General features: G+C 45.3%; 2 protein-coding genes across 4 annotated transcripts in view; both read left to right on the plus strand.

Moving 5' to 3' along the window:
* Positions 1-21396, plus strand: part of ASTN2 (astrotactin 2) — a gene marked incomplete at its 5' end in the record, with an annotated part of 924983 nt that overhangs the window by 514246 nt on the left and 389341 nt on the right. The gene's annotated exons all lie outside the window — the stretch shown is intronic.
* Positions 13647-14107, plus strand: LOC309804006 (small ribosomal subunit protein eS12-like; the record flags this gene model as incomplete). The annotated part of the gene is made up of 1 exon (XM_082620986.1): positions 13647-14107. Exon 1 carries the CDS (start codon positions 13742-13744, stop codon positions 14105-14107), a length of 366 nt encoding a protein of 121 aa, XP_082477112.1. The 5' UTR covers positions 13647-13741.

Here is a 21396-nt window from a genome sequence, read left to right on the forward strand (position 1 = left end):
AACACAAACTGAGATTCCAGATAAAAAGAGATTAAAGAAACATGAGAACTACATGTAATATGTGGTCCTGGAACAGGTCCTGTGAAACCGTGCACCTCAGATTGGGACTCGAATCCCTGTGCCGGTGCTCGAACCCAGCCTAAACCCAGATTGGGACTTGAACCCATGCAGCCGGGACTTGAATCCTACCCACAGTCTTCCAACTGAGATCACATGCCTGTTTTCAGGACTTAATGAAGCTCAGGTTCTTGATGTCTCATTGCAGAAAGAATTCAGTGATAGGTAAGAATTGGATTTATTTAGAGAGAAACACACTCCCCAGACAGAGTGTGGGCCATCTCAGAAGATGAGAAAGGCACCAGGGTATGGGGTTGTCAGTTTTTATAGGGGTGGGTAATTTCATAGGCTAGTGAGTGGGAGGAGTATTCCAGCTATTTTAGGAAGGGCCGGGGATTTCCAGGAATTGGACCACCGCCCACTTTTTGATCCTTATGGTCAGCCTTGGACCTGTCATGGTGCCTGTGGGTATGTCATTTAGCTTGCTGATGTCAGCTTATACTGAGGCTCAAGGTCTAGTGGAAGTTGACTTGTCTGCCATCTTGGATCCATTTGGTTCTAATCAGTTTATGTCATGTCCTCGGGCTGTGTCATTCTTTCAAAGGTTGTGCCCTGCCCCCATCCCTCCTGTTTCACCTATACTGGATGGAAAATGGAAAAGACAATTATAAAGGACATAATTGGGTCAGTTGAAAAGTATTAGAGTATGGAAGGTAGATTTGATAAAAGTATCATATCCATGTGCAATTTCCTGAAGTGACAACTATCCTGAGGATATTCTTGTTTTTCGGAAATACACAGTGAAACATTAAGGGTAAAGAGACATGATGTCTGAAAACTTTTGTGATAGCTCAGGAAAATAGATAACAATATGTGTGTGTGGGAGAGAGAGAAAGAGAGGGAGAGAGGAAGAAAACAAATGTGTCAAAATGTTACAAATTGGTGAATCTGGATAAAGGATGTATTTGCCTTCTTTTATGATGGGTGTTCTCCCTGCTCCAATCTAAGTGCAAGCCCTCAACTCGAGCAGAGGTGGGTTTATCAGAAGCAAAGGGAGCCTAAGCTTCAGAGACCTTTATTTGCTTGGCGCCTGTCAGTGCTAGAGGTTTCTAGGGCTTGTAGATATTTGAGGTGGAGATTGTGACCATGTATGTAAGCATTTCAAATAAATTATCTGAAGCTCATCGTTCTCAAGGTGGTGGAGGGCAATGACTCAGACATCGTGAGTTGTCAGAATTGGGGGATGGCTGCTACTGGCATCTAGTGGGTACACACCAGAGATTCTGCTGAACATCCTACAATGCACAGGACAGCCCCCTCCAACAAAGGATTATCTGGCCCCAAATGTCAATCTTGTGCAGACTGAGAAATCCCGGCCTAAAGAAATCTCAGAAGAAAGATACGTGCATCTTTAAAGTGTTGTTGATTTGCTATGATTTCTCTTCTCGTACTAAGTAAATATTCATTTCCATAACTGATTTTGAATTCATGATTTTGAATTCTTTTTCTCAAAAGAAGCCTCTTTGGATTGCATCAGCGCAGGTCCCACAGACTTTGGACTGTCCCTGAACTCAGGCACTGGGCTCCCTTTCCACCATTGTAGGCTTTGCTTTTGCAGTTTCTCCCCTCTCCTGGATCATGTCCATCAATATAAATGTGTTTTCAGATCTCTCATTTTACAAAACAAAACAAAACCCTTTCCTTAATCCCTCCATAGGAATTGGGCTCCACTCCAATTCTCTGCCCTCTTTTTATAGCACAACCCCTCTAAAGAGTTACCTGTATTCACCACCTCCAGTGTCTCACCTTCCTTCTCTCTTGAATCCGCTTCCACCGGTCTCTCACCCCACCCCTTCCCTCCCAGCAGCACACTCAAATCTCATTGTCAATGTCCCCAGTGACCTTCGTCTTGCCAAATTTCAATGACCAATTCTCAGTCTCTCTTTCCTGGACCCTTTTGTGTAACATAGCTAGTCACTCCTTCCTGCCAGAAACATCTTCTTTATTCTAAGACAACACTCTCTCCTGATTCTCATAGGCAGCTCTGACTCACTGGCCTCTGCTGGATCCTCCCTGCTTCCCGACCTCTAAATGTTACAGGTCACCCCAGCACACTCCTCAACTTCTCCCTCCCACACTGATTTCATTCAGCGCCCTGGTTTTAAATGCCACATAGCTCAGCCCCAACCTCATAAATGCCTCCATTTGAATGGTTAATGGGCATCTCAAACGTTGAATGTCTGGAACCGAACTCATTATGCCCTCCACCTGCTCCTCCCACAGTCTGTCCCATCCTGGAAAAGGCACCGACGCCCACGTGCCCTATCACTCAGGCGCAAACACTTGGAGTTATCCTTGATGAGTTCTGCCTCTCATGTCCACATCCAAACTGTCAGCAGATCCTGTTTTGAGAATATACCTTGAAAGTCCATCTACCTTAAAATATATCCACCTTGAAAATATATCCATTATTCAAAAATGTTTCAACACCCTCAAAGGACCTCCGAGTTCAAGCCAGTATCATCCCTCACCTGGGAGACGGCAGAGCCTCAAGACTGGTCTCTGCTCCCCGCCTTGCTCATCCCCACCAAGTCCATTTTCCACATAACAGCTGGAAGTATCATTTAAAATAAAAATCATATCATACCACCCCCTGCTCCAAGGCCACCCCCGCTGACATTAACCATCTAAGCATATTTAGAATGAATCCAGCATCCTTTCCACTATCAACCCTTTCTGAGCTGGCCTCTGCCGACTTCTGCTATTTCCTACCACGCCCTCACTCCCTCCCTCCATCCCTGGCCTGCTTGTTCTCCTTCTAGCACTCCAAGCTTTTGGCCTCACTATTCGCTATGTGTAGAGTACACATCTCCCAGATGTTTGTGTCTGGTTCCGTTACTTCACCCAGGTCTCTTGAATCCACTTTGTACATGCGTATGTTATGAATGTATAATGCATGTATAATATTACACATGATATGCTTATGTTGTTTTCAGTTCTATATACCCAGGCCCTAAAACAAGAAACAGTGGCTCCTTTGAACAAGCAGAACAGAGTGTGCCAAGTGTGTGCTAGTTATCATGGTGCCTTTTCCCCACGTCCTGTTGATCCTAGCTTCCCTCTGGGGCCACAAAGAACAGGGCTCTCCGTCTGCTCTGCGAGAGCCTTTAGAGAAATGAAACCACCAAAATAAAAAGAGAAAGCTTCCTTATCCAGGCTGAGGATGGAGATGGTGATGATGATGATGATATTTTAACCGGGAGGAGGAGTATGTAGGTGGTAGCCTCTATTTATCAAGTCACTTATTTTATTTTATTTTTTAACGTTTTTATTGGAGTATAATTGCTTTACAATGGTGTGTTACTTTCTGCTTTATAATGAAGTGAATCAGTTATACATATACATATGTCCCCATATCTCTTCCCTCTTGCGTCTCCCTCCCTCCCACCCTCCCTATCCCACCCCTCTAGGTGGTCACGAAGCACCGAGCTGATATCCCTGTGCTATGCGGCTGCTTCCCACTAGCTATCTACCTTACGTTTGGTAGTGTATATATGTCCGTGCCACTCTCTCGCTTTGTCCCAGCTTACCCCTCCCCCTCCCTGTATCCTCAAGTCCATTTTCTAGTAGATCTGTGTCTTTATTCTCGTCTTGCCCCTAGGTTCTTCTTGACCTTTTTTTTTTTTTTTTTTTTTTAGATTCCATATATATGTGTTAGCATACGGTATTTGTTTTTCTCTTTCTGACTCACTTCACTGTGTATGATAGTCTCTAGGTCCATCCACCTCACTCACTACAAATAACTCAATTTTGTTTCTTTTTATGGCTGAGTAATATTCCATTGTATATATGTGCCACATCTTCTTTATCCATTTATCTGTCGATGGTCACTTAGGTTGCTTCCATGTCCTGGCTATTGTAAATAGAGCTGCAATGAACATTTTGGTACATGACTCTTTTTGAATTATGGTTTTCTCAGGGCATATGCCCAGTAGTGGGATTGCTGGGTCATATGGTAGTTCTATTTTTAGTTTTTCAAGGACCCTCCATACTGTTCTCCATAGTGGCTGTATCAATTTACATTCCCACCAACAGTGCAAGAGGGTTCCCTTTTCTCCACACCCTCTCCAGCATTGATTTATTGTAGATTTTTTGATGATGGCCATTCTGACTGGTGTGAGGTGATATCTCATTGTAGTTTTGATTTGCATTTCTCTAATGATTAATGATGTTGAGCATTCTTTCATGTGTTTGTTGGCAATCTGTATATCTTCTTTGGAGAAATGTCTATTTAGGTCTTCTACCCATTTTTGGATTGGGTTGTTTGTTTTTCTGATATTGAGCTGCATGAGCTGCTTGTAAATTTTGGAGATTAATCCTTTATCAGTTGCTTCATTTGCAAATATTTTCTCCCATTCTGAGAGTTGTCTTTTGGTCTTGTTTATGGTTTCCTTTGCTGTGCAAAAGCTTTTAAGTTTCATTAGGTCCCATTTGTTTATTTTTGTTTTTATTTCCATTTCTCTAAAAATCCTCAACAAAATACTAGCAAACAGAATCCAACAGCACATTAAAAGGATCATACACCATGATCAAGTGGGGTTTATCCCAGGATTGCAAGGATTCTTCAATATACTCAAATCAATCAATGTGATAAACCATATTAACAAATTGAAGGAGAAAAAACATATGATCATCTCAACAGATGCAGAGAAAGCTTTTGGCAAAATTCAACACCCATTTATGATAAAAGCCCTCCAGAATGTAGGCATAGAGGAAACTTACCTCAACATAATAAAGGCCATATACGACAAACCCACAGCCAACATCGTCCTCAATGGTGAAAAACTGAAACCATTTCCGCTAAGATCAGGAACAAGACAAGGTTGCCCGCTTTCACCACTATTATTCAGCATGGTTTTGGAAGTTTTAGCCACAGCAGTCAGAGAAGAAAAAGAAATAAAAGGAATCCAAATCGGAAAAGAAGAAGTAAAGCTGTCACTGTTTGCAGGTGACATGATACTATACACAGAGAATCCTAATGATGCTACCAGAAAACTACTAGAGCTGATCAGTAAATTTGGTAAAGTAGCAGGATACAAAATTAATGCACAGAAATCTCTGACATTCCTATAGACTAATGATGAAAAATCTGAAAGAGAAATTAAGAAAACACTCCCATTTACTACTGCAACAAAAAGTCATTTATTTTTATGCCGGGCTCTGTGCTAAGAATTTACAAACCGTTATTCCATTTAATACTCGTAATAGCTCTGTGGGGTGGTCTTTATCCCCATTTTCCGGACGAGGAAAGAGGAAAAAGGCTGGCTTGGAGAACCACAACTTTCCTGAGCTTACAAAGCCAACAAGTGTAGGGGTGGGTACCCTCGCCCTAATTCACTTAACTCTAAAGTCTCTTTTTGTCTTATCCTAGTGCCTTTCATCTTTCTTTCCCTTTTTGAAGTTGTTAACTCCAAATTTATTAACCTAGGGAATTCCCCGGTGGTCCAGTGGTTTGGACTCCAGGCTTCTACTGCAGGGGGCACAGGTCTGATCCCTGGTCGGGGAACTAAGACCCAACATGCTGTGAGGTGAGGCCAAAAAAAAAACAAAGGCAAATGTATTAACCCACATGATCTGTAGAAACACTGGGACAAAGGTCCATCCAGCCCCATAGCCGGTGTCAGTTCCCTGATCCCGCACGCCTCAGCCTGCACGCCTTCATGCTGCAGTTTTGAAGTTCCACAGCCAGAGGTCCCTGCCTCTCAAAACAGGTGTGTGTGGGGGGGTGCTGATGCCATCATCACGTGGCTAAGTACTCAGTTCCGGTGTCCTCGAGGCTGATCTAGTCTGTCGTTGGGTGTGGTCGCCTCCAAGCAGTGCCTCCTCCAGCCTTGGGTATCTGAGCAAGACAAGACCTCTGAGGGGTTTGATGGGGAAACTGAGGCCAGCGAGGGGGAGGCTTGCCCCAACCTTCTCAGGCAGTTCGTGGCAGAGCTGGGGCTTAAGGACCCAGTCCTCTGGTTCCAGGGATGAGGCTCCTCCTGCAGCCCAGCAGTTTTCTGTAGTGCCTACCTCTTCACCTCGGTATCACCCTCCTTCCCTCCCCTCCCATTCCGCACCACCTCCGCCACATTTTGTTTTCTAGTTCAGATGGTAATGATCTTGCTCCTACATAGCTCCTTTCTGCCAAATAGATCCCTGCGCACAGCACAGGTGCTGGTAAAGGATATTGCCCACCATCCGTCTTTCTTAATCACACTCTGCTCCTGAAATGCAGCCATTTCTAGGGTGAAATACGGCCCCTATTTAGCCGTGTGTAACACCAGTGGGAAAGCCCATGAAGGCAGGCCTGCTTTTCTAGACGAAGCACACTCCGAAACAGAGGTTGGAAGATTTTCTTGCGTCTGGGCTTTGGCCGTGCTGTCACTACTTGGAGCCTGCCCAGAGACCTTGGTGTGGGGCTGCAGCTCACTCTCTGGTGCCCTTAGGGACCCGGACTAAAGGCTAAGGTATCTTTTGGGCCCCAAAGAAAGCCTGGAACATAGGTAACTCCAACCTCCAGGCTCTAAGCGGCAGTGAGGGCAATACATTACCCAGCTCTGTGACCACAGGGCCCAGGAAGAGGGCACTGGTCCTCCAAATTACTGAATTTATCACCTACTCTTGTGAAACAGTCAGTGAATGCGTACCCCGGGTTCCAACGCACATTTCTCCACTTCACGGCCGAGTGATCGTGAACAAGCCTCTTAACCTCTCTGAGTTCTCAATTTTCTCATTTATGTAAAGGGAATCATAGTCCAGCTGAAAGGGGTGTTCAGAGTGTTAGATGAGAAAATGCAGGCAATGCTCTTAAAGAATGGAAACGATATTTAATATTTGTTTGGTAATTGTTAGCACTTGTTACTATAAGTCAGTAAGAAGATTAATGAAGAAATGCTAACAGAGAAATGAAATAGAAAAATACCAAGCAGAGAAATTTTTAGGTTTATAGATATTTTTATATTTATTGATGTGATAAGAAGGCTCTCACTTGAAGGTATTTTTAGCTTCTTACCGATCCTTTTTTCTTTCCAGTTTCTGTCTTTCCTGAGAATTCTCACCTATATTTTTTCCTTACTTTTTTTTTAACATCTTTATTGGAGTATAACTGCTTTAAAATGGTATGTTAGTTTCTGCTTTATAACAAAGTGAATCAGTTATACATATACATATATCCCCATATATCTTCCCTCTTGTATCTCCCTCCCTCCCACCCTCCCTATCCCACCCCTCTAGGTGGTCACAAAACACCAAGCTGATCTCCCTGTGCTATGCGGCTGCTTCCCACTAGCTATCTATTTTACATTTGGTAGTGTATATATGTCCATGCCACTCTCTCACTTTGTCCCAGCTTGCCCTGCCCCCTCCCCAAGTCCATTCTCTAGTAGGTCTGCGTTTTTATTCCCATCTTGCCCCTAGGTTTTTCATGACCATATTTTTTGTTTGTTTTTTAGATTCCATATATATGTGTTAGGATACGGTATTTGATTTTCTCTTTCTGACTTACTTCACTCTGTATGACAGACTCTAGGTTCATCCATATCACTATAAATGACCCAATTTTGTTCCTTTTTATGGCTGAGTAATATTCCATTGTATATATGTGCCACATCTTCTTTATCCATTCATCTGTCGATGGACACTTAGGTTGCTTCCATGTCCTGGCTATTGTAAATAGAGCTGCAGTGAACATTGTGGTACATGACTCTTTTTGAATTATGGTTTTCTCAGGGTATATGCCCAGTAGTGGGATTGCTGGGTCGTATGGTAGTTCTATTTTTAGTTTTTAAGGAACCTCCATACTGTTCTCCATGGTGGCTGTATCAATTTACATTCCCACCAACAGTGCAAGAGGGTTCCCTTTTCTCCACCCCCTCTCCAGCATTTATTGTTTGTAGATTTTTTGATGATGGCCATTCTGACTGGTGTGAGGTGATACCTCATTGTGGTTTTGATTTGCATTTCTCTAATGATTAGTGATATTGAGCATCCTTTCATGTGTTTGTTGGCAATCTGTATATCTTCTTTGGAAAAATGTCTATTTAGGTCTTCTGCCCATTTTTGGATTGGGTTGTTTGTTTTTCTGATATTGAGCTGCATGAGCTGCTTGTAAATTTTGGAGATAAATCCTTTATCAGTTGCTTCATTTGCAAATATTTTCACCTGTTCTGAGAGTTGTGGTGCAGGGGTGGGGGCATGGGGGAGGGATGGGCATGCAAGCAAATCATTCTTCCTATAAGTGAAGAGGTTGTACTAGAGCAACAGTATTAAGGATGGGGCTGCCCAGACGCCCGATATTGTAAGGTGGGGAGGCAACTGGGGTCCTCTGCTCATCAGAGGGAAAAGAGAGGGAAGAGTCTGGAGGCATCCATGTCCTGCCCTCACCTGCTTCAATCCAAGAGAGCAGCTCTGCTTTCTTCAGTTTTCTATACCCAGATCCCAGTAAAAGTGTAGCTTGAATAGAATGTTTTGCTGCTAGTTTTTTTTTTTTTTTTTTTTTTAACATTGAACAAAAAGCTTCCTCTTGTCCCTTTATGGGCTGACATCCCAGGATTTGCTCCCAGATGTGTCTGCTTTACACATCATTCACTTTGATCCTTATCATGTGTGTTATTGAGTTAGCTCACGTGGGCCTGGCTGGCTGTCTCCCTGTGTCGCCTGTGAGCTCTGTGGGGGCAGGGTCCCTGCAGTCTCCCCTGGTTATCCCCAGCCTCCGAGCAGAACCAGCCATACAGGAGGTGTCCCCTGGACTTTGGCCGACATCTGAGGGTTGGCTGGTCAGTGGAGAGCAGAGATCTGCTTTTTCTGTGTGCCTGTGATGGGCGGGAGTGAAAAGCTGAAAAGGATGAAAGAAAGCTCTAGAGAGACAGGTTTAAGTTCAAGGGCAGATAGTATTTCCTGCATGTCTCCTCACGAGGACGTGTGATTCCTATACCCTTAAAGCAAAAAAGACTGGGCACACACTCAGTCCCACGTTCCCTTGCCCATGCCTCTGGATGCTCTGGGCATTGTGAATGTTGAGGTACCACCTCCTCTTCCAAGGAAGCTGAATTTGAGCCTCACCTTCCAGGTTGTTATGAAGGCACAGGTCTCCCCTGCTGTCCAAAAGTAGAGCATTCCTATGAAACCTTTCATAAGCTGAAATGGTGTAAAGTGAAGAAGCGATCACCTTAGGACACGTGTTGCTAACGGATGCAGAGAATAAATCACAGATGCTCACAGACACAGTTCAAAGTTCTGGTGGCTTGATGCTGCGATGCTGAGCGTAGTTCCCAGGTAAGGAGCTTGGTGGTGCCTGTCTCACTGCTCAGGGTGCGAGCTGCTTCTAGAAGGCTCCCTGCAAAACAAACACCGAATGCTGTTTTTGCTTTTTGCCTTTTGCAAAAATGAAAATCCTCTTCGGATTTCTGTCGATTACTGAAAAGAGGTACGAATGTGGGTCTTCCGTAAAAGCGAACTGGCGTAAAGCGAACTTATGAAAAGCGGGGGACACCTGTATCCTTGTCAGTTGAGTGGGATAAAACACATTTATTGAGTGTCTTACTTTAATGTATAACTTTCTAATGCTTCGTCTCATTATGCCCGGATTTTCAGCTGTCCTCTTGAGCGTGGGGGTGAGCAGGTCTGCTTAGGAAGACAAGGCGAGCACCTGAGTGGGAGGCCTGCCCTTGCACACCTGCACTCACACAGAGCTCCCTTCCACGCGAGGGGAGGCAGGGGCCCCGGGGAGAGGAGAAAGACTGTGTGCTGGGGTTCGTGAGGGGCCGTCCAGCATTCAGGGCGCGTTGCTTGCCTGGTGGATTCGCGGAGGCTCCGTCTCCTTTTATATGCTGTGCACGTCTTGGTAAAGTGCTAACTGTTTTGTGCCGGCACAAACGCCCCTTTTGTGTCCCTCCAGCTCCTGCTGGTGGTTCTTCGCAGCCCACAATAAGTTGTACATTTATTTCCGCTAGGACCTTTCAAAAAGGAACACGCGCTCTGCTGTACAAGAAAAATCTGTCTCTCGCACCTACCCACACCCCCTCCCCCAGAAGTGAAGCCCAAAGATTAGCTTCCTGGGTGGTCTTTTTAGTCTCCTGAAATAACCCGGACCCCGAGGAAGGAGGTGGTGTTAGGTGGCTTCCAAGATGGGGAAGGTTTCCGAAGGCTGGGCTTGGCCCCCATTCTTTGCAGAAAGAGGGCCTAGAGGGGCCTTTAGAGCACTGGGGGAGAGTTATCTTGGAGGACAGTGCTGGAGACATTTGGCTTGGGCCTCGTAGTCTCACTGCAAACACAGAGCTCTGACATTACCTCCAAATTGAGTTCTGGAGCATTTAGTCCCAGAAAAGCACTGGGGGACTGAAAGATGTTCATCACACGGCCTGGATCTCGAGTTTATTTTTATAATCCTGTTTGTTATGTGAAATTTTGAAGAGATGGAAGAGGCCCAGACCTTTCTGCCGTAGAGAACAGATATAGATCCTACTCTGCAGGCAGATTGATAACAGACACTCCTTAGCACTTAAACTATGCCAGACCCTGTTCTGAGTGCTTTACACATATTAATTCGTAAAATCTCTGCAATTCCAACGCCTGGGGTAGGTGATGCCATTATTCCCATTTTACAGATGAGAAAACTGAGGCCCAGAGAGCTTAAGTAAGTTGTTGGAGGTCCTACAGCTAGTAAGTGACATAGCCAAGATGGAGGAGCAGGCAGTCTGGCCCCCAGGATGAGGTCTCAACCACAGCATGGTCTGGCCTCTTGGAGATGAGCAGCCTCACCCCCTAACCAGTGTCTCAGTAGAGTTATGCTGTCCCACCTATCACCTCTTGGTTATATCCCAGACTCTCAGGGTCCTAAGAAGAAACCATCATACGGCCACATAAGAGTACCTGCCCCTACAACATAGGAGCCTCATACAGCCTTAACCCTTGGTGCTCCTGTGTCCTAGAGAGACACAGATTTCCCCCAGTTATTCACATCATTGTTATGCCAGGCCCTGTGGTAGGCACTGTAGCTTCAGCAAAGGCATGAGAATCCCTGTGCCGGTCCTCACCTCATGCAGGCGAAGGAGAGGGATGGAAGACACTCACCTTCTGGTGTGATGCTGGCCAGGATGGTAGAGGGATGGGTGCCCTGGGACACGACGCAGCAGAAATCCCACCCATGGGAGGCTGATGGGGGCTTCTAGATGCAATTAATAATTAATTACTGAGACTCAAACAATTAGCAGGCATTAGTGAAGCCAAAAGCAGAGGGAGGGAGGGTGGCGAACAGTGTCCCTGGCAGAGACCCGGAGGCAGGTGAGAGCCTGTCCCTTATTGACTGCCAGCCATGCCCGTCCCCGGTGAGCCCATCCACAGGGGCACCTGCCTGGTCATGCAAGCAGAGAGGCTTTCGAGACTTATTTCCTTTGGGCTCCAGACCTCTGCATGGAAGGAAAAGAATATCAAACTAGTCTTGTGACTGTCACATACCACACCCTGATCTGAACTCTCTAACTGTGTCATCTCATTTAATCCTTCTCACAAGGAACCTGAGGCCCAGAGAGGGAATTTATCTCCTGTCCAGGAAGAGGAAGAGGTGGGCTTGGCATGGAGGTCAGGATATTGCCAAGCCTGGGCCTCTCACACCAGTGCCCTGACATCCGACCTGCCTTTGAGGAGTGATTTCAATGCTACCAGGAAATCCCTGACTGTAGCATTCCAGTTTAGTCCAGTTTAGTGGTCTGGCTGAGGCAACACCATCCTCCTGATCATTTATTTTGTTCATTAACCTATATATAACTGGGCAAGGTTCAGTGCGAGTGATTCAGCCATTCTATGCAAGTCAGCTGGAGGGGTTCACCTAGGGCGAGAGAAGCTCCACTTGCAAGATGGCATTCAGGTTGGTGCTCGCTGCCAGCTGGGAGCTCAGATGGGGCTGCAGGTTGAGGGACCCAGTAACTGTTCCACTGGGCCTCTCCACGGACTGCTTGGGCTCCCACACAGTATGGCAGTCGAGTTCCAAGAGAGCAAGGTGCATGGGATGGCATTTTATGACCTAACCCTGGAAGTCACAGAGCATCATTTCTATTGTACTTTATTGGTTGACGCAGTCATACACATCAAGCCAGTTTCAAGGAAAAGAGACAGAGACCCTAGCATTCAATGAGAAGAGTGCCAAGGTCACCTTGGAAGAAGTGCGTGTGGGATGGGAGATAGTGTTGTGGCTGTGTGGGATGGGAGATAGTGTTGTGGCTATCTTTGGAAAATACAATCTATCACAAATATTTACTATTTACTAGGCACCACTCTAGATGCTAAGTATACTCCAGAAAATAAAACAAAGACCCCTGCCATCATGGACCTTATATTCAAGCAGAGAGGGGGGCGGGGAGACAGACAATAACATGACAAATAAATAAAGCATGTAGTAAGTTAGAGGTGATAAGTGCTATTTAAAAAAGAGCAGGATAAGGGGGTCTGGAGTGTGGGGTGAGAGTAGCAATTTTTTTTTTATATAGCAAATTCTTATTAGTTACCTATTTTATACATATTAGTGTATATATGTCAATCCCAATCTCCCAATTCATCCCACCACCATCACCCCCCACCCCCCTTGCTGTCCATACCTTTGTTCTCTACGTCTGTGTCTCTATTTCTGCCTTGCAAACCGGTTCATCTGTACCGTTTTCCTAAATTCCATTTATATGTGTTAATACATGGTATTTGTTTTTCTCTTCCTCATTTACATTACTCTGTATGACAGACTCTAGGTTCATCCACATCACTATAAATGACCCAATTTCGTTTCTTTTTATGGCTGAGTAATATTCCCTTGTATATATGTACCACATGTTCTTTATCCATTCGTCTGTCGATGGACATTTAGGTTGCTTCCATGATGTGGCTATTGTAAATAGTGCTGCAGTGAACACTGGGGTGCATGTGTCTTTCTGAATTATAGTTTTCTCTGGGTATATGCTCAGTAGTGGGATTGCTGGGTCATATGGTAAGAGAGTAGCAATTTTAAATAACATAATCAGAGAGGTTTTCCCAAGAATATGTCATTTGAACAATAAAGTGAAATAAGAAGAGAGAATGAGGGTGTGTATATTTGGGGAAAGAACATTCCGAGAAGAAGGAACTACCAGTGCAAAGGCCCTGAGGCACAGAATGCCTGGGGTATTTGAAGAATGATGAGATCAGTGTTCCTGCGGTAGGAAGTGAGAAGACCAGTAAGAGGGGATGTCAAAGGAGCAGTAGGTGGCCAGGTCATAGAAGAACTTTAGCTTTTACTCTGAAAGAAATGGAAAGCTATTGGAGGATCCTGAAAGGAAGAGAAACATGATCTAACCAAATTTTCAAAAGGAACACTGTGGCTGCTTTGTTGAGAACAGACTGTAGGAGAGGGAGGTCGGGGGTGAGGAGGACAGGTAGAAGGCTACTGCAGTAATCCAGGTGAGAGGTGATGGTGGCCTGGGCCCGGGTGGTGGCAGTGGAGGTCGGGAAAAGGGTTTAGATTCAGGAAGCATTTTGAAGTTCATATCTCCTTAAAGAGAGAAAAGGCTCTTCCCCTGCCGCCGCGGAGTTGTGCGGAGGCGGAGGCTGGGGTGCACTCAAGATCCGGCTCCACCCGTAACCCACCGCCCTGGCCTAGGAAGGCATTGCTGCTGGAGGCGTAATGGACGTTAATACTGCGCTGCAAGGGGTGCGGAAGACCGCGCTCATCCACGATGGCCTAGCACGTGCGATTCGTGAAGCTGCCAAAGCCTTAGACAAGCGCCAAGCCCATCTCTGTGTGCTTGCATCCAACTGCGATGAGCCTGTATATGTCAAGTTGGTGGAGGCCCTTTGTGCTGAGCACCAAATCAACCTGATTAAGACTGATGACCACAAGAAACTAGGGGAATGGGTAGGCCTCTGTAAAAGTGACAGAGAGGGGAAACCCCATCAAGTGGTTGGTTGCAGTCGCGTGGTGGTTAAGGACTATGGCAAAGAGGCTCAGGCCGAGGATGTCACTGAGGGGCACTTCCAATGCAAGAAATGATCAAATAAAAAAAACTGGGCTTGTGTTCCTCAAAAAAAAAAAGAGAGAGAGAGAGAAAGGTAGGTGTCAAGCATAATTCCGTAACACCCCCTTATCTGTCCTGTGACATTGGCTAGTCTTTGCAGAGGGAAGAAGGTGGGCTTCTTGTCTTGGCTCACCCTGAGCCCTCTTTCTTGAGAAATGATTCTTATTCTTTTTTTTTTTTTTTTTTTTTTTTTTTTTTTGTGGTACGCGGGCCTCTCACTGCCGTGGCCTCTCCCGTTGCGGAGCACAGGCTCCGGACGCGCAGGCTCAGCGGCCATGGCTCACGGGCCCAGCTGCTCCGCGGCATGTGGGATCTTCCCGGACCGGGGCACGAACCCGCGTCCCCTGCATCGGCAGGTGGACTCTCAACCACTGCGCCACCAGGGAAGCCCTCTTATTGTTTCAGATAATTTCATTGGACTCTCTTTTGTTCCCCACAACTTGTGCTTTAAGCAGTTGGGTGCGGTGTCCTACCCACTTCCTGGGGGACGGTAGCCCTATACAGTGCTCTGGGCCTGTGGTTTCTGTGGTGTATCAATGGGGAAAAGGCCGCCTTCATTTTTTTCCCCTTCTGAATATTTACAACGTGTGCTTCCTCTGAAAAGTCCTGAAGTAAAGACCTTGTTTAACTTAGTTCAGCACATCATTTCGCAAATATATTTGACTCCAGGAACTTTTTCCATTAGCATACTTCCTCGGAACAATTTGGGAAAGGCTGATCTTATTTCAGTGACCTTCCTCCAAGGAGGAGATCATCAAAGCAGCCAGGTTTCAGTTATCTGCATGATTTGGAGCTGCCTGTCCCAAACCAATTTGCCAGGCTGCTCTGGCCTTTCTGGCCTCCTGCCTGCCGTCTCCTCACCTTTGAGGTCCTGCAGAGGCTGCCCTTTGCTGGGACAATGCTGCCCCATCCACATCGCTGTCTGCACTGAGATGTCCTGTGCAGGAAGGCTTAAGAGTCAGCACACCAGGGTTGTCCCTGACTCCCCCATGTGTTCTTACAGTCATGTATGGGCACTTATTCTATGATGCTGAGCTGTTGGAAGATGCAGAGATGAATCCAAGCTGGGTCCAAGCTCTCAACGTGATTCAGGTACATCAATAGCAGTCACGTAAGGGGAGCTAAAGTAAGAATTGCTATAGGAATAATGCAGCTTTAAGCACAAACACACACACACACACAATATCAGTAACCAGAAGAGGGTTTGGGATTCAGAACTTGCAAATTACAGCCACTGCGTTTGACCTTGGACACATTTTTTCACACTTCTATCATGGTTTTCAAGAAATCCACACAAAAAACCTTCATTTGGGGCTTCCCTGGTGGCTCAGTGGTTGAGTGTCCACCTGCCGATGCAGGGGACACGGGTTCGTGCCCCGGTCCGGGAAGATCCCACGTGCCGCGGAGCGGCTGGGCCCGTGAGCCATGGCCGCTGAGCCTGCGCGTCTGGAGCCTGTGCTCCGCAGCGGGAGAGGCCGCAACAGTGAGAGGCCCGCGTACCGCAAAAAAAAAAAAAAAAAAAAAAAAAAAAAAAAAGAAAGAAAAAAAAGTCTTCATTTGATGTAGTAAATTGTTTTACTGACTGGCAAGCCAGGAGCTAACCTAAGGCAAAGAAATCCTAAAGAATAGAACCAGACTGCTGGTTCCCTCACAGTGTGTAATAAATGTATCGTCCCCTCCCACTTGCTTCCTGTGGAGCCTCAGAACCTAAAGGAGGTGTGGGTGGAGGGGAGAAGAGGAAGGAGAGTTGGGGTAGAGGGAGGAGGGAGCAGGCAAGGAGCACTCAGGCTGGTGGTGAGAGACTTTTCCTACTGGAGACTCTCCCTTGGGACTTTGTGAGGGAAACTATTCTGGAAACTGCTGGAGGCTCCTACCCTCCCCAGCTGGGGGTAGCCTTGAGGGGTTGCACTGGTGGCCAGATGTCCCATCCTCTTCCTCAGTCATCTTGTAGGATTAGCTAGTATGAGTGGTGAGTCTCCTGCCTTAAAGAATGGATCATTTCACAGGGCTCTATTTTTTTTTTTTTCTCTGATTGTGTTTAAACTTTCTGTTTCTGAGGATTAAGCCCAAGGAATACAGCCCAGGGAAATCTCTGAAAATGAGTTCTCTCTCTATAAATCAACAACAAGAAAACCGTAGACCCTCAGAAGCCAAGAACATGATAAGGGAGAGAGGTGTCAGAAAGCATAGCCGGGCTTCCCTGGTGGCGCAGTAGTTGAGAGCCCACCTGCCGATGCAGGGGACACGGGTTCGTGCCCCGGTCTGGGAAGATCCCACATGCTGCAGAGCGGCTGGGCCCGTGAGCCATGGCCGCTGAGCCTGCGCATCCAGAGCCTGTTCTCCGCAACGGGAGAGTCCACAACAGTGAGAGGCCCGCGTACCGCAAAAAAAAAAAAAAAAAAAAAAAGCAGAGCCCCTAGAACATGGTGACCCCCACCCCTCCCTGTTACCATCCTTCCACACTCACTGAGCCTTGGTTTCTTCATCCATAAAATGGGATTATGGATGCTTAGTTCTCAGGGTTGCCATGAGGATTAGATGAAAACCCAGCATGGTCCCTGGTAATTAATGTTGCTCTGTAAATGGTAGCTGTCATCAGCATCATGGTCATTGTTGTGGAGGGAGGAGGTATCCATGAAGACTACATGGAGAAAATGACATCAAGAAAAATAGGATGTAGGCATGTGAACATTGTGGGAAAAGATGGAATTCCAGGCAGAGGACTAGCCTAGTAGAAGCACAAGGTCCTGAAAGCGTAAGGCACTCTTACAGAAGATGCTCCTCTGTGCTGACAGCTTCGCCTGTGTAGACTTAACCCCAGCAGTTCTAACTCAAGGTCATTGAATGACACTTTGACTTTGATCCCACTGCTGGTGTTGTCCTTATGAAGTGGCCCCTCTTTAATGCTCATTGATACCCACAAAGCAAGGCAAAGGACGTGTTCCAGTTCAGCTGAAACCTTGCTCAGTTAAAACCCTGACACTATGACAATTAGAAAGACTTTTAAAAACTAATTAATTCTGAATCATTAAATCAGTTTCCTGACTCCATGGAGACTAGGAAGGAACTTCACCTTTTAATTCATTAAAGGAGTGATTTTTTTTTTAAGTGTAAGAAACAGCAAGAAAATGCATGTCCTATTTTCCAGGGCACAGGGAACAAATAATATGTGAATGCAAATTATGCCCCAGACAGGAGACACTATTGACTACTTTTTGGCGCTTAGCTTTGCAAAGTCCATTTTGCATCTGGGGAGTCAGAGACTCTCAGCAGAGAAGTTATCTGCTAGGATTACTAGGTCTGATTCCATTTTCCAAACTTTTTCCACATTATCATGTTGTCTTCTGTGATAACGAGACCGTGTACTAGACATTTCTCATTTTTAGAGTTGACTTAAAAATGTGTGATTCAATTCTGCTTTTGTCAATTAGAACAATATCACTAAAGCTAAAACCACCCTGACTGTCCCACCCACATTCACCATTGCTAGCCCCATCCTTTCTTTATTTCTGAGTTTCTCTCCTCAAAATTAGCCCCTCGTGTAAATGTGGTTTTAATCTTTCCAACATAACTTTAAATGAGTTTGTTGTCGCTTTTCAGTCCTTTAAAAATACTTTTCCATATATGTCACCTACCCAAAGGAAAGCTCTAATGTGTGCATGTTTTCTTAAATGGTGTCATGCTATATATAACATTCTGCATCTTGCTTTTCCCCTCAGAAATATTTTTTGAGCTCTACCCATGTTGACACATATAGAGTCAGTCCATTCCTTTTAACTGCAGGAGAACATTCCAGCACATGAATATACCATTTGTATTCCACAGTGCCCTGATTGAAGGTTATTTAGGTTGTTTCCAGTGCTTTGCTGTTACAAACAGTGCCTCGGTGATCACCTTGTACACATATATCTATATGTGTATGTTTGCGCCCTTGAAAAGCTCACACTTAAAAGCTAACAAGTGGAATGCTCGTTATAGATCATTTTTATCTGTGTGAGAAGCAGTTTCCTGAAGGGCCTCTGATCCTGGGATCTGGGTTGACCATCTGGTTTACAGAGTTACTGACAACTCAGTCCTGGAGGGAATGCAAAGATTCAAACCTCTCCTTTTGAAGTTAGATTCCGATGCCCAGAGAGACGAAGGGACTTGACCGTGGTCACAGTATCCAGAGCTCCTTCTTGCATGCCCTCAGCAAGCTTTACTGTTTACCTGTGTCCTTCCCATCTCCTCTTGGCTCTTGGCAGCCGTCACCTGCATCTTCAGGTATGCGCTACACCTGACTCTCTCTGCCTTCGGGCTTTAGAAGAAACTTGGGAGGGCGGCAGTGATAGGAGTAATACCCTCAAAAAAATGCACAACCCTCAACAAACGACAGACAGGAAGCTGGTGGAAAAATACCCCAGGTTCCTTGCCCCTTTGGTGGAAAGATTCTAGGTGCATCCTATCCAGCCTCTGAGAGACTCCGGCAAGACTGCCACCGTTTCGCACATGGTGACCCACTTATTAACACACTCTTGTTGGCTTTCCTCCCTCCCTTATCTCTCTCACTTCCCAGCCCCTCACCTGCATCCTGGGATCACCTCCCAAATCAACTACCTGTACCCAAATCTTTGTCTCAAGGTCTGCTCTTCACGGAACTCAAAGACTGCATCTGTATGCCAGGGTCTGTGCCAGGCAGAAGGGGATACAAGAAATGCATAATATAAGATTCGCTGCTCTTAACGGGTCACAAGCCAGTGACCCAGGTCTTCTGACTCTCAGTGCAATGCTCTTGGTGCTGCATCTATCTGTGCATTTTAATTCAATGACATTGTTTAAAAAAAAAAAAGGCAATCAGTCTTCCCAGCAATCAGTCTAACTAAATGAAGTTTTATTGTAATAAGTTAATTCCACTGCTTTTTTTTTTAATAGTAAAGACCTGACTAAAATATTCATCCTTAAACACAGACCTTCACTGGATACCAAGCAGTTGCCCCGACACGCTGTCGCCATCTCCATTTTTCTGATATATATGTTTCTCCTCCCTCTGTTCTTAGTAAACGTTGATGTTCAGTTCACCCTGATCAGTGTTTAGCTCTTCTGGTCAATTTATCTTATGTATTGACCTGAGCAGAAAACCAATGTAGTCTTCATTTGCCTTCCTGTTTAATTCAGGAGACTTGGATTCTGTGGAAACTGTGCCCACACTACTAGAACCTTGATAGGGTACCACCTACTCCAGAGAGCCTTCCAGGGTCCAGCCTTAATTGACCTCCTCTCCTACCCCCTCCCTGCTTCCACTCCCACCCCTTTAAAAACAGAAACAGTCAAGACCAGATTTGCGTGCTTCTTAAGTACAAATGGATGTAAAGTTTGCTTTCAGAACGGGCTGGGTCTCCGAGATCTCTGCCCAAAGGCTCCCTTCTCGCAGGGCCGCTTTCATAAATGCACAGGGAGGCAAAATGCCTTTGCCATAAATAAATAACGTGACCAAGAACACTTCTGAAAAGCTGGTTGCTTTCACATTCTAACAACTGCTGGGGAGCCTCAGGTCCAAAACTGCTGCAGGAGTTTTCCTTTCAAACAGACCTCGAATCCTAACCCCAGCTCCTCCCTGATTAACTGAGATTTGGGGCAGATTACCTGCCCCCCTCTGAACTTATGTTTGCTCACCTGTAAAAGGAGACATGGAGGAGATTGTTGTCAATATAACAGAAAATACCCCTGACACTCACAGCGGGGCACTGGGCTCCTACTGTTACGTGCTTGCTGCCATTGGGCTTTTTTTTTCCTTTTTTAATTGAAATGGAGTCATTGTATTTTTAAAAAAGAACTTATATTTCTTTTGGTCACCTTCAAATATCAGTGATCATTCAACACATGTTCCTACTTAGCATTTTCTTTTGAAAACCAAGAGTAAAGCCCAATTTAGCCCCAAGTCCTGGGCAGAAAGCTGCCCCACGTGTTTTCTTTCTAGAAACTGGCAAGTAAATGTCTGTCTTGGCATTGGGATCCCCCTTTAGCCTGTGTCTGAGCAGAGCCTACATGGAAGAGGCTTTTGGTCAGTATCTGACTGAAGTAAGGAAGTAGGGATGGCCAGTTGTTGCTGCCCTGGAGTGAAAAGTATAAATTTCTGGAAAACAATGGACAGTTGCAATATTTGGGACACATTATACTTAAAAAAAAAAAAGGCTGTTTATTTGAAATTCAAATTTACCTGATGTCCTGAATTTTTATTTGCTAAATCTGGCACCCCTAATATGAGGTGGTCATCTAATGACATGAGCTGGTGACATTTGAGCCAAGAGGCTGTCTGGGGAAAGAGCATTTGTGCTTGGATCAAAGATGGCACAATAACAATTGTAGCTGTCTCTAGGCAGGGGGATTAACGGATTTGTTTTTCTTTTTACTTTTCAGTGTTTTCTAAACACCTTAAAACAGCAAAGTATGACTTTTCTAATAAAAAAAAAATTGATTGAAAGTCAGTGAGCTGGATAGGGTATAGCCTGGCCTGACCAGGATTGACATTTAGCTTTATCCATCTTCTCTCCTTTGCTTCCTGCAGACCAGGCCCCCAGTCACCCCACCCAGTTTAACCAGCCCCCTCCCCTTTGCCTCTTTTAACAAACCATCTACCCTCAGACCACGTAACCGACCGTAAATGTCTGTATATGAGGGCAGCACCTACTCCACAAATTCACCTGACAGAGGAGGCTGTCACCTTGGGTATGGCTTTCTCACACATGAAGGGTGTTTTTGCAACTAATTTCTTTTCAACAACAACTGCTTGGGGGACGATACATTAGACTAGATCAGGAATTATAGGTGAAGAGTTGGAATAAAGTAGTTTTGTTCAAAAAGGGTAGGCAAGAGCAGTAATTCTAAATGTATTATTATGTGTAATAGGAGATTTTAAACAGGTAGGGGTGTTACTAAAGTAATACATGAAATATTCTAAGTAGATATATGGCTGGGTCATTTACATTTCTAAGTCAAGTTTATATTTTCAGGCAGATCAAATAATACTTAAAATCTTCTCAGGAAGGTGGTGGTGGATTTCCTTATATTCAGTGATACGTGGGGAAGGGCTTGCTAGACACTGAATACCGCAGACTTTTCTATCTTAGCTGTTACAATAAATAACAGCTAAGGGACTTCCAGTGGTTAAGACTAGGCGCTTCCACTACAGGAGGCACGGCTTTGATCACTGGTCTGGGAACTAAGATCCCACAGGCCACATAGTGCAAAAAAAATTAACAGCTAACATGTCTTGAATACTTACATT

Source organism: Mesoplodon mirus (genome assembly GCF_964341445.2).
Source record: "Mesoplodon mirus genome assembly, chromosome: 1".
NCBI classification, from domain to species: domain Eukaryota; kingdom Metazoa; phylum Chordata; class Mammalia; order Artiodactyla; family Ziphiidae; genus Mesoplodon; species Mesoplodon mirus.